At 58.2% G+C, this 12,550-nt stretch overlaps 1 protein-coding gene across 6 annotated transcripts in view; it reads right to left on the reverse strand.

The window, feature by feature from the left end:
• Ints1 (integrator complex subunit 1) overlaps positions 1–12,214 on the reverse strand; it is a 24,609-nt gene extending 12,395 nt beyond the window's left edge. For 2 of the 6 annotated variants that reach the window (XM_029533605.1, XM_029533602.1), the window contains exons 1-21: positions 11,848–12,214; positions 10,872–11,162; positions 8,824–9,020; positions 8,576–8,713; positions 8,234–8,393; positions 8,032–8,155; positions 7,753–7,939; positions 7,522–7,667; positions 7,165–7,306; positions 6,150–6,326; positions 5,392–5,500; positions 4,994–5,114; positions 4,556–4,633; positions 3,874–4,031; positions 3,535–3,631; positions 2,668–2,759; positions 2,477–2,537; positions 1,289–1,486; positions 923–1,052; positions 456–635; positions 233–382 (exon numbers count right to left, since the gene is read on the reverse strand). In XM_029533605.1, coding sequence (XP_029389465.1) covers positions 233–382; positions 456–635; positions 923–1,052; positions 1,289–1,486; positions 2,477–2,537; positions 2,668–2,759; positions 3,535–3,631; positions 3,874–4,031; positions 4,556–4,633; positions 4,994–5,114; positions 5,392–5,500; positions 6,150–6,326; positions 7,165–7,306; positions 7,522–7,667; positions 7,753–7,939; positions 8,032–8,155; positions 8,234–8,393; positions 8,576–8,713; positions 8,824–9,020; positions 10,872–11,162; positions 11,848–11,986 — 3,075 coding nt within the window. In that variant the 5' untranslated portion in view covers positions 11,987–12,214. Of the gene's footprint in view, positions 1–232; positions 383–455; positions 636–922; positions 1,053–1,288; positions 1,487–2,476; positions 2,538–2,667; positions 2,760–3,534; positions 3,632–3,873; positions 4,032–4,555; positions 4,634–4,993; positions 5,115–5,391; positions 5,501–6,149; positions 6,327–7,164; positions 7,307–7,521; positions 7,668–7,752; positions 7,946–8,031; positions 8,156–8,233; positions 8,394–8,575; positions 8,714–8,823; positions 9,021–10,871; positions 11,163–11,847 lie in introns of all 6 variants that reach the window. The other 4 variants (XM_029533603.1, XM_029533601.1, XM_021222732.2 and 1 more) reach the window with 3 other exon arrangements.
• Positions 12,215–12,550: the final 336 nt, after the last annotated feature.

A 12,550-nucleotide genomic window follows, 5' to 3' on the forward strand; every position in this document is an offset into this window, starting at 1 on the left:
GGGGTGTGGCTCAGTGGTAGAGCCCCTGCCTAGAATCCCCCAGTGAGGGGCTGGGGTGTGGCTCAGTGGTAGAGCCCCTGCCTAGAATCCCCCAGCGAGGGGCTAGGGGCGTGGCTCAGTGGTAGAGCACTTGACGAGCATGTATGAGGCTGTTAATCCCCACGACCCACAAGTGTGCACAAACACCCCCCCCCAGCCCCAGCAAGTCCCTCACACATCTGACCACACTCACCTTCATGGCCAACACCCGAGAGGCCACCTGTGAGGAGCCCAGACGCCGGAGGAAGTAGTCAAGCACCTCACATGTGGTCTGCTCATCTGCTTTCGGGCCTAGCAGCAGATCCTGCAGGCGGCCCAGCAGCTGCCGCTGTTTCTGCTGCCTCTGTGGACCAAGAAGAACTGTCAGGGTCACTGCCGGGATGGACCTGGTAGGGTGGATGGCTGGGATCCTGTACCTGTCGCTTCTTGGCCTTCTGCTCCCGGCTTTCGCCCTCATCATCCTCCTCCCCTGAGGCTGTGGAGTCAGCTGCATCATGCAGCAGGAATTCGCACAGGCACTGCACAGGCAGCACGTCCAGCGATCCTTCACTGGATTGCACCAGATCCGCTAGCCACGGCATGGACTGGGAGGAGGCCTGTATGGGCAGCAGAGAGACTGATCTATCAACAGAGGCCCAGCCCTGTGCCCTGAATCCTGTCCTGCGGAGGGTCAGGGGTGTCCTGTCCTCTGCAGGGCAAGTGTCAACCTGCAGCAGGCAGCACACATCTGGACCCATGGTATCTATGCCATCAGCACGCAAGGACACAGTGCTCACTGCGCATCTCAATGCACTCTGCCTGTGGGGAAAACCTCTGGAACCTCCCTGGCCTGTGCTCCCTCCCTGGCCCGTGCTCCCTCCACCACTCCAAGGGCAGGACTCACCTGGCGCTGGATGATGTGCAGGAGAAAGTCTGGGTTACGGCTGCGGCACAACAGGTGCCCAAGGCGCAGGGATTGGTTGAGGGCCTTCACTTGGTCCAGGATGTGAGGGGGTGGCCTCCGGGGAGGGCCTCTGGGTGTTACGGGGGACACGAGAATCAGAAGGCCACACATATAACACTGAGAGCAAGTACTGGAAAGCCACACTGTCCCAGTCCCACGGCCAAGGGGCAAACAGCTCAACTAACCCCACCATCCTTAGGCCTAACGCCAGAGATTCGCACCACGCGGGGGCAGACTACCCAAGGTCAGCTCTGCCTGTTCCTCATCTCCCTTCCACCCACACCTGGGGCAGGGAGGGTGGCATACTGGGGGTCCAGGCTGGTTAGCTGGGACAGGAGGAGGCTGCTGCTCTCGGTGATGGTCTGCTTGGTGGAGGCGGCAGCCAGGTGGCCCTCAAAGGCCAGGATCTCCTGCTTCTCCCGCTGAGAGATCTGCAGCTCCCGGTTGATCATCTCCGTCCTCGTCTCCTCGTCCGTCAGCGTGCACGGTGGGTATGAGTAGTTACTGGGGACCAAACACGCGGGCCTAGTCCCCACCCCTGCGTATGGCACCCGGCGGGCAATGTTCTGAGCCAGGCACACACGGCTGCGGCTGCAGGAGCACAGCCTGACCGCTGGGCCAGCAACAATGCTATCCAGTTAAGCCCCAGTGTCTGCAGACTGCAGGAACCCAGCACAGGCACTTCACACAGCATGACGACCACCTTCAGTATAGAAACAGCTGTTTACCAGGCTTCCGGTGCCCAGGCCATCTGCACTGCCACACTACGTGACATTATATCATATTTCATGGGAGCCCTGTTCCTCATGCAAGCTTCACAGAAGCATAGTTTTCTGTGAGGCACGAACACTTCCCCTTTTACATGTTCAAAAATCTGTCTCCTTGAGAAGTCCCTTCCACCAGGCCCCATGTCCCATGTCCCCCAGGCATAAACCATACAGTCAGTATCCTACACCATGGCCACACACCTGCTGCCAATGCCACACAACCAGTCCCCAATGTCACAGCACAGACCTGGCCCTCAATATCACTGACACACACAAGCCTGACCCCTACAATGTCATGTCCTTAGGCTGCGACCTAAGCCCACTGCTGCCTATGTGGAGCTGCCTGGTGGAGCTGGGCCTGCTCCCAGACCCTCCCAGACTTCAGCACAGAAATGACAAGGCGCCATCCGCTACGCTAACCACTGAGCGGCTCACCGCGGCTGTGGACTTGCTGCATTCCCCATGGGTCAGGCCCACATCCACTCTCCCCTCTCCCCAGTCGTTAGTGTGTAAGCCGCTCAACATGTGTGCACAGGCCCTGTCACCCTGCCCATGGGTTCCCATGGTGATGGCTAGAAGCACATTGCCCAGCCCACTGAGACCTGTGAACAAGGGACTTGGCTGCAGAAACGGCCCACGGCCCACGAGGAGGCAGACACCAGGGAGTGCATACACAGTGCTCGTCTGTGCAGCCCCGCCCCAGGCTGAAGGACGCTCACCCACTTACTTGGTCATCACCATCTCCATGAGCATCTTCAGGGTGGGATACTCCTCCCACGCGGCCAGGCCTAGAGGACAACAGGAAGTTGCCCGAAGGACTCGTACCAGCCTCCCTTCCCCCAACCCCCACCCTGCATCCTGGCTGGTGTTTCCATAGGCTCTGGCCCATGATCTAGCTCCGCGGCCAGGACAGCTCACCAATGTTCTCTGGGTTGAAGGCGGCGACAACCAGGAGTAGGGGCCAGGCCTTCCAGTAGAGGGTGGAGATGGCAAGGTTTGGGGGCTGATACCTGGAAGGGGAAGCGACAGTGTGAGCTTCGTGTGAGATCAGACCAGGCCGGTTCTATTCCCTAGAACCCAAATACAAAGGCCAGACAGAGTGGTCCACGCCTATAACCCCAGGGCTAGGGTGTGCAGACACAAAGCCCTGGGCCCTGCTAGCCAGCAGGAACTCCAAGGGGAAAAGGAAGAGGCCCTGGCTCAAGCAACGGGAGAGCAAGATGGCTCAGTTGGTGCCATCAAGGCTGAGGGCCTGAGTCTGATCCCCAGGACGCAAATGGCAGAAGGACAGGATTTCCACAGTGCCCTCTGACTTGCACATACAGGCTGTGGCACATCTACTTGTACACATACACACACACACACACACACACACACACACACACACTAAAACATGCTCAGACTATAGCTCAGTGGCAGTGTTTGCCTAGTACACACAAAACTCTGGGTTCAACTCCTAGTACTGAGAAAAAAATTTTTTAAAGAAGCCAGGCATAGAGGTGCACACCTTTAATCCCAGTACTCAGGAAGCTGAGGCAGGTAAATTTCGGTTTTGAGGCATCTGAGCTACACAGTAGTGAGAAACCATCCAAAAGAAAACATAATCAAAAAGAAAAGCCTCAAAGTCTGAGGCTCCTACCCCCACTTCCCCCAACAGAAAAGCTACTGGAGAAACAATCTCTCACACAGGAATAGCAAGAAGCAGTTGTGGGCCTCGGGACCCAGCTCCCCCACAGCCTTGCTGATGGGCAGGCCACCCTGCTGGGAGCCGGGCTGCAGCCTTACCCCGGGGGCAGCTGGATATTCTCAGGATGGTGGTAGGTGCACAGGTTCAGAACCGCATCTATCAGCTGGATCCGCTCCACCTTCAGAACTTCCACATCTGAAATCCAAAGATACCTGGGTTCCCAAGTCTGGCCCGGCCCACCCCATGGGCAGCTGGAAGGAAGTGGGAAGAGAGACTGGGACTGCTGCAGATGGTGTGTGAGTATGACTGGTACCACAGCACGGTAGGCAAGACACTGGCCCTGCAGGTGGCAGGACCCCTGACGACAGCAAGGGCGTGAGATAGCTGGGATGGTGGCACCTCTCACTTTTGTGAAGGGCAAGGTGCCAGGGTGTTACCATCAGCCTGCACAGCTGCGGCTCGCTTCACAAGGTGGTCAGCCAGTTCCATGGCATCTGCAGGACCAAGAGGCAGCTCTCGGGACAGTCCGATGACCAGGACTCTCATCAGCGTGTCCTCCAGAATGGGGACCTCTGAACAGAGGCGCAGGAAGAAACTGCAGGTGACATTGGGAGGCGGGTGGTGAGGAGCCACCAGGGTCTCCTGTGGCCACCTTCCCGCAGATATAATCCTTAGTCTAGTGTCCCGTGCAGGGAATGCACACTAGTTCCCGGCCTTTAATGGATAGGGAGAGTGGGAAGCCACGGTCACTCACTCATGAGTGACGGACAGGCTGCACACAACCCTGGTGAGCAGCTGTCAAACATGGCAGCTAGGGTAGGTAGCATGCTGTGGTACAAAAGGGCTAGACTGATAGCAGGACTGCAGAGGGTGTGTCTCAGAACATGCAGGTGACCAGTGGGTTGGAAGGGACAGGGTCAGTCCAGGAAGGACAGAGTGGGAGGCTGTGTCCAGGGAAGGGGCAGGAATGTGAGGCAGACACCACTGCAGGAGAATAGACCAGGGTTTGCAGGGTGGGGCTACCCGCCCAGGGTTTGCAGGGTAGGGCGACCCGCCCAGCATCTGCTATGCATGTGCCCACAGGCTGCACTCTGGCTGCCTGCCCACCCCAGCCCTCACTTGCGGTCGCTCTCAGGTGGCCAGTTGTCCCACTTGTAGTAGGTCTCCGGCTGCTCTGTGAAGAGCACCTTGTGGAGGCTGCAGGGACAGAGCAGGTGTCAGTCAGGATGCAGCTGTGCAGGGAGTCTCCATCTCAACAGCGCTGCACAGGGACCACTCGGGCAAAAGCTACTGATGGAAAAGGTTGGGGCTTCCCGCCCGACTCCTGAGCCACCTGCCCACAGTGGCCACTAGTGACCAAGAGAGGGGTCAGCCAGGCCTCTGTGAGAAGAGGTGGCCCACGTGTGGCTCTCACACTCAGGACCCTTCCTTCTGTCATCAACCAGTGTCAGGGCTCTAAAGGCTTGCAGTCAATGACTTCCTTGGAAGTGACAGCTCCCACCTGAAGTGTACCCACACAGGTGACACTGCGAGGCTGAGAGATGGCCTGCCTCTTACCAATGCACATAATCCTTGGGGGCGAGTTTGCTGACGGAGGGGACAACAGTGTGAAGCCACCACACGGCGTCACGCTGGATAGCCGCAATCTGGTTCTGGAACGAGCGGAGCACCTCAAGGTCTAGGGAGTGAACAGGTTTGTGATGCCCTGCAGCTGCGGACTCCAACAGGCCTGCTCCCTGTCACTGGCTTCCCACCCAACAATCGACAGGATGCCTGCCTCAACACACTCCAAGCACAGATGACCCTCTCTACCAGATGGCAGGAGGGGACTGCTGCGCCATGCTGGGACTCCCACTCACACCCGCACCCTGCCCTCGGTCTCCAGGGATGTGCAATTCCTCGAGGCCCGGTTTTACGTCTCCGGCTGACCATCCCCCAGCCCAGCAGGGCCTTACTTCTCTTCTCTCCTTTGTCCCAGGCAACTCCAGCCTCCTTCACCTGGGCTGTAATGCCCAGCATCATGGACACAGCTAGCACATCCGTGATGTGAACCACAAACCGCTCCTATGGGCATACGAGTGGCAAGGCTGGCGTGACTGAGGGCTCTTCCCAAGGGTCCCATGTGGCATAGGGACGCGAGCATATGTATGCACAACAGACATGAACACAACAACTACTTATTGAGTTTGCCCCTGCATCCAGAGACCACCATGCTGGGAGAAGAGCTGACAGAAGCAGGCCTCTGGTACAGGATGAGTCAGGTCCTGATTAGGCTACTGGGAGGGGGCTCAGCCAACAGAGAAAACCCTGTCCCAATGACAGGCTGCCACAACAGTGGACTGCCATCCTGCTCCAGTGCCTTAGAGGTCCCCAGCCTTCCTGCTTCTGTACAGCAAAACTCCCTCCCATCTCTTGCTCTGCACCCCAAGTCAATCAGACCCTTTACTGGGGTGCTCTGTCCATCTCCCCAAGTTAATCTTGCCAGCTGCAATGTCCACACCCATGCTGGGGTCACCAGCTCCCTAGCTTGGTCAGCCCCGCCCCATCCTTAGGAGGGATGGAGCAACACTGAGTGGCTTCACACTTGGGTGTGTGGCCCACCGAGCCCATGTCTGTACACAAGCCTGGCATGTTGGCCATCCCTATGACAAGGCAAGGCTCTCGGTGTCAGGAAACTGCAGAGTGGGAGGTGGTGAGCAGGGTCGCAAGGCACCTTAAATTCCATTTCCAGGTACTGCGGCTCCTTGCGCTCCTGCATGAGCCCCAGGCAGAAGGCTTGGAAGTTGATCTCATGCTTGGTCTGCTTGATAATCTCCCGCAGCAGGGCCCTGGAGGCACGGAGGTAGTCATCCTTGTTGGTCAGCAGGTCCTGGAACACCATGGCTAGGAACTGAGGAGGAGGGAAGCCACGGGGAACTGGGGTCAACGGCCATCCACGTGCACGCTTTGCCAGACCCCACCCCCACCAACACCTTGCCAGGACCTCACTGGGGACCTGCAGAAAGCCTTCCCCAGGAAAATAGTCCTCCCAAATAACTAAGCAGCTAAGGCGGTGGGACTGTGTAAGGCCCCGCAGCACATCGGGCTGCCGGTCCCGAGAGGAGGGGGCCGTCTCCCCTTCGTGGATGTGAACTCTCAGGAGGGAGACAGTGTTATATTTCACCCTCCTGACAGTTGGCGGGAGGGCAGCCAGCCCTCTTCTGACCAGGGTAAAGGTTAATTGGCAAGCACAGGGTAGAGATGGCGGTAATGACGCTGCCAGATGCCTCAGCCCACTCTACCCCACCCACCTGGGCTACCTCCTGGGTCTGTAACTACCCAGCTCTCTTAAAACACGGAGCTGAGAGGGCAGCCGTCGGGTGTGGACAGCTAATGTAGAGCCTAACGTAACAGCCAGGCTCCTTGTTAAGGACAACAGCGTTTCTTGGGTATGGAGAGATGCCAGACCTGGTATCTACAAGCCAGGACTCCAGGCCAGGGCTGGAGGGCTGTGGAGATGCCAGTTTGGTTTAGAAAAACCCCAACTAAGGAGGCTACACCATGCTGGAGCTGGGGAAGTCGGAGGCTCAGCACACAGCGCTACCTGCTCCGCAGCATTAGCTCACAAGGTCGGTTTAGAAGCCAGAAGTCTATGGATCTTCCCGCCCAGAGCCACGAGTTTCCCCGCTGTGAGGCTCAGGCCTCACCCAGACGTAAGCCCGGGGCCTGGCCCTCACTAAGGACCCCACCTTGGGCGCCAGCTCAGAGCTGTGCTGCAGCACTGTGTACAGGATCTGCATGTTGTTGGGGTTTCGAGCATTCGAGAGCTCATTGAAGATCACAAACTTGATGGTCGTACCCAGGTTGTCCTTGTGCGCATTAAGCAGTTCCCTGGACACAAAGAGGCCAGTCAGTCAAGGGGACAGGCCGGGATGCCCCTGCGGCCCACCAGCCTGCCTCACAGCCTGACGCCCCAACACCCCGGCTGCCCCTGCTGCCCGCCGGCCTGCCTCACGGCCTGACGCCCCAGCTGCCCCTGCGGCCCGCTGGCCTGCCTCACCGCCTGACGCCCCGCTGTCCCTGTGGCCCGCCGGCTGATCACATACCTGATGCAGAGCATATAGTGGTTGAGGAGCACCTTGGGCTTGAGGCGGATCTTGATCAGGTGAGAGATGACATCCATGTCTTCTGACCCGTGTGAGTTGCAGTTCATGCACACAGACATCAACAGGTCCTGCGCTGGCCTGGTCAACTGTAGGGAAGCCAGGAAGACCACTGAGCACGTAAGCACAACCGCCCAGAACCCCCAAGGAGACCCCCTCATGAACACAGCGTACCTTGGGGTTCTGCAGCCACATCTCCAGCCGCTGCACGGCCAGCAACCGCACCTCCTTGTAGCCACAGGTGGCTGTGAGCAGCCGCAGGAGGTTCCTGGACACGTTGTCAATGGGCTGTCGCCGGTTCAGCTGGTCACGAAGCATGTCCAGGACATACTCTTCCACGCTCTCTGTGAGTTCATCGTACCTAGGCCAGAGGGGGGAAAGGAGGCCAGGAAGGATGCCAGCTCCCGTGCCCTCCCTCTGGTCCTCTGAGACTGGGGCTGTCAGCCCACCTACCTCGGCATGAGCTGCCCCTCCTGCTCAGGGCTCAGCTTCTCCTCCGCAATCAGCAGCTCCGTCTGACTGTCCTCCTCCTCTGTGAGTGAGGGGTGGGGGCTGCTGCCTGCAGGGACCACAGGAGCTAATGGGTATCTTCTCCCACGGGTGTGGAGGGCGATGCCCTTGGCCCCAACTTCACAGACACCTTGGCATCTCTTACCTGCACCAAGTTCACCACCACTGCGTGCCCCCTCCCCCTGCAGCAGTACGCTCTTTGGGGGCATCTTGGTGTTGAAGGCTGTCTGGATGTTGTCCACGAAGGTGCGGCAGTGAGGGCTGTCTACCCAGATCCGCTCACCCAGCGAGTCTTCAATGTAAACCTACGGGGAATCAGGATTGGACCCGACCTGAGGCTGGATGGGTCCCCAGAACAGGCATGCAAGAGGCCTTCATCAAGCCCATGAAGGAAGGACAGCTCACTGGCAGCCTCCATTCGCATCCCTCTCTAGCACCCACCCTCCCTCTGCACTCTGCTTGCTGAGATCCTGGAGAGGTGACTCACCTTCACGAAGATCTCAGGCCAGTTCTCGTCCTCCTCGTACGCGGCCATGAGAAGGTTGCAGGCCAGTACAGACACTAGGCTGTTCCCTTTGGCCTTGAAGTTGACAGAAGCGTCCCTCCGCAAGAGGCTGCACAGGGCCTGAAAGAGAAGGTAAAGTTACAGTTGTCATGAGATGGCGCATGTCACAGAGACAGCAGCAGGTCTAGGGAGGGCAGAGTGAATGGGGGGGTGGGGGCGGCCAGTCTCACCTCGATAACACCCTCTGTGGCAAAGATGTTGGGCTTGATCTTGGCCAGGTACATGAGGCTCAGGTAGAGTGTGCTGTCAGGCTTGGCCCGCGTCACCTTCAACTGCTTCACTGCCCCGCACAGCACTCCCTCAATCCTGTCGTCATTGCCCTCCAGCTCAGCGGCTTCAATCTCATCCAGCAGCACTGTGGGCAGAACTGACGACACAGAGGGCGTGGGGGGCTGGGTTAGAGAGGGGATGAGAGCAGAGGCCACGCTCAGAGCAGACAACTAGAGGCAACATAGATGGGCCTCACCAGCACACGGAGGCTCTGAGCTGCCAGAAACCATATACCAGAGTCTGCGTCTTTTTTCCTCAACCCATGGCTTCACAAATGCTAGGCAAGTGCTCATGGAAGGAATCTAGACAGATGGTCTACCACTGAGCCACACCCCAGCCCCTCACTGGAGGATTCTAGGCAGAGGCTCTGCCACTGAGCCACACCCCAGCCCCTCACTGGGGGATTCTAGGCAGGGACTCTACCACTGAGCCACACCCCAGCCCCTCACTGGAGGATTCTAGGCAGAGGCTCTGCCACTGAGCCACACCCCCAACCCCTCACTGGGGGATTCTAGGCAGAGGCTCTGCCACTGAGCCACACCCCAGCCCCTCACTGGGGGATTCTAGGCAGGTGTTCTACCACTGAGCCACACCCCAGCCCCTCACTGGGGGATTCTAGGCAGGGGCTCTACCACTGAGCCACACCCCAGCCCCTCACTGGGGGATTCTAGGCAGAGGCTCTGCCACTGAGCCACACCCCAGCNCACTGAGCCACACCCCAGCCCCTCACTGGGGGATTCTAGGCAGGGGCTCTACCACTGAGCCACACCCCAGCCCCTCACTGGGGGATTCTAGGCAGAGGCTCTGCCACTGAGCCACACCCCAGCCCCTCACTGGGGGATTCTAGGCAGAGGTTCTGCCACTGAGCCACACCCCAGCCCCTCACTGGGGGATTCTAGGCAGGGGCTCTACCACTGAGCCACGCCCCAGCCCCTCACTGGGGGATTCTAGGCAGGGGCTCTATCACTGAGCCACACCCCAGCCCCTCACTGGGGGATTCTAGGCAGGGGCTCTACCTCTGAATCATATCCATATCCCTCAATTTACTTTTTTACTGTGACACAGGGTCGTGTTAAGAAGTGGCTGAGGCTGACCTTGAACTTTTGATCTCCCTGCCTCAGTCTCCTAAGCAGTTGCAGTAACAGGCCTACACTACCATACCCGCTGAGCCTTTCAGACGGCATCTCGGCATGGAGGGATAATGTAGCTTTATGAGATGCCGCTTCATTAAAGGCTAGAGGATGCTTGTCCTTTCTGCCCCCAGGCAGGAGTGCCCTAGAAAAGGCTCGGAGCAGACACGCAGACAGTGGTGTCCGCTCCTGGAATGTTAGGTGCTCAGGCTGGCACATAGCTAGTGGGTGACAGGTCTATGCTAAGGTATCGTGGCGCTGTTATGAGTCACTGAGGGGCTCTGGGCTGTATAGTTCAGTGGTTACAACACTTGCCTTGTGTGCATCTGGACCTAGGCTCAATTCTGGCACTGTCAAAGAAGTCATGGGATAAATGACAAGAAGCAGGGTCAGGGACAGTCCCCTCCCCTCTGAGGTCTCTTTGGTACTTTGAGGACCTATTTTCTACCTGCAAAGTGGCACCAAAGTGCTCCCTGTCCTGGAGGCAGAGACAGTGGGCAAGGATCCCCTTCCACTGGAGGACCAGGCTAGAACCACTCGGGTGCCATCAGCGTCGGCACACCTCCCCCAGCATGGTTCAGAGCGGTGCTGTCACAACCAGGGGCAGGCTGTACACATGGCAGATAAATGATGGAATGACGCGCCAGGAGCACTGTGGGAATGGGAGGTGCATCTGTTCTCAATGCCAGGCAGTGAGCCCACAGGGAGCCAAGACCCCACTACGCTAACAGAACCAGGCTGGAAGTGGCTCCAACGGGCACTAGGCTGATGGACTGGATGAAAGAATCTCTCTGGGGAAGTTAGCAGTCTGATCTTACCTTCAATGGGCACCACAGATGGCTCTTTAATCGATGGAGAAATGGCTCGCTTCTCTGCAACTGCAGCCTCAGCGAGACGTCCCAGGGCGCTCAGTGGGGGAGTGGAGGACAGTTTGGGGCGCTTAGTGAGGCCGGTCAGCGCAGAGGTCCCAGACAGAGAAGCTGAAGCATCCCGCTTGCGCTCTGAAGGTAGCCCAGAAGGGGCTGGCTTCAGCAGGGTGGATGTTGTCTTTGATTCACTGGCCTGACCCTTGGACCCCAGAGCGATAAAGTCCCCAGGGGGAGGGTGCCCTGCAGAGGAACAGAAAAGCCACACCTATGATACCCATCCTCAGAGTGCGGGCCCCCAGGAGACAAAAGAAAAGCCTGAGGTCATTCAACACCTTGGCAGAGCAAGCGATGGCTGCTGCTGATCCAGTGCTGACTAGAAACTAAGCCATCTGTAACTCACAAGCACTGTCTACTTAATTCTCACTGAGCTTCTTCAAAAGTATGACCCTCGTTTTACAAATAAAAACACAGAAGTTGGGCAGGGCAGTGGTGGCAAATAAAAACACAGAAGTTGGGCAGGGCAGTGGTGGCGCACGCCTTTAATCCCAGCACTTGAGAGGCAGAGGCAGGCGGATTTCTGAGTTGAGGCCAGCCTGGTCTACAGAGTGAGTTCCAGGACAGCCAGGGCTACACAGAGAAACCAAAACAAAACCAAAACAAACCAAAACAAAAAAAGACAGAAGTTAGGTAACGTGCCAGTGTCACACAGGTAGCAAGGAGAAACTTTAGGAACCCAGTCTAGATTATCCGGCTTCAGGGACTGTGATTCTGGTCCAGGTACCCTGTCCTTGTCAGATGCTCAGCAGGACAAGGATGCCCTTGTCCCGAGTTATCCATGTCCCCTAGGAGCCCCTTCAGTGGCCATGCCGGCCGGCACGGAACCCATTCATTGACTGTCTCGAGGTCGCCGCGCGCAGGGACGCACCTGAGGGCTTGGCGGCCGCGCTGGGCCTCCGTACGGTGGTGGGCTTGGCTCGATTCATCCTCCCCGCGGCCCGGGCGCCCCTCGACGAAGCGCCGTCACCTGGGAGGAGGCGGCGGGAGTCACTCGCTCGCTCAGTCATTCATCCCTCGCGCCGGGGCCACTGGACCGAGTGCCCAGGGCCGCCTACCGGGGTCACAGAACGGGGCCAAGTGCGGCACACACACGGCCGACTGCGGAGACGGATGTCACCGCAGGGAGCGGGCGGACTTCACCCGGGTGCAAAGGCCCCCCACCTCCGGTGCAGCACACTGCAGCCCCGCAGCACGGGCGCTCCGGAAGTGCAAACTGATCTGCGAGCCTTCCAGCGCTGATGGCTCACATAACCGGAAGTAAAACAAACCCGAAGGCGAGGAAGAGAGAAGAGAGGCAGGCAGAACGTACTAGTGTTTGCGCCGCCCTCTGGCGGCCGGAGGCTGGATGGACCTATGCCTGTCTGAAAGCTTGGCTTGCCGGGCAGAAACTGTTCCCTCTAACTGTTTTGGAGCTAAGTCTGATCCTAGCTCAAGAAGTCAGAATCCTACTTTCATATTGATATCAGTGGCATGCTCTAAGATCAGGGATGCTGAAAGCCTCCTTCAATGGCCTCTGGATTTCACCTGATTTGGGTACCTCCCTCTGCCCGGAGATCAGAGCTGTCAGGACA

This window comes from Mus pahari, chromosome 23 (assembly GCF_900095145.1).
Source record: "Mus pahari chromosome 23, PAHARI_EIJ_v1.1, whole genome shotgun sequence".
In the NCBI taxonomy this organism is placed as follows: Eukaryota; Metazoa; Chordata; class Mammalia; order Rodentia; family Muridae; genus Mus; species Mus pahari.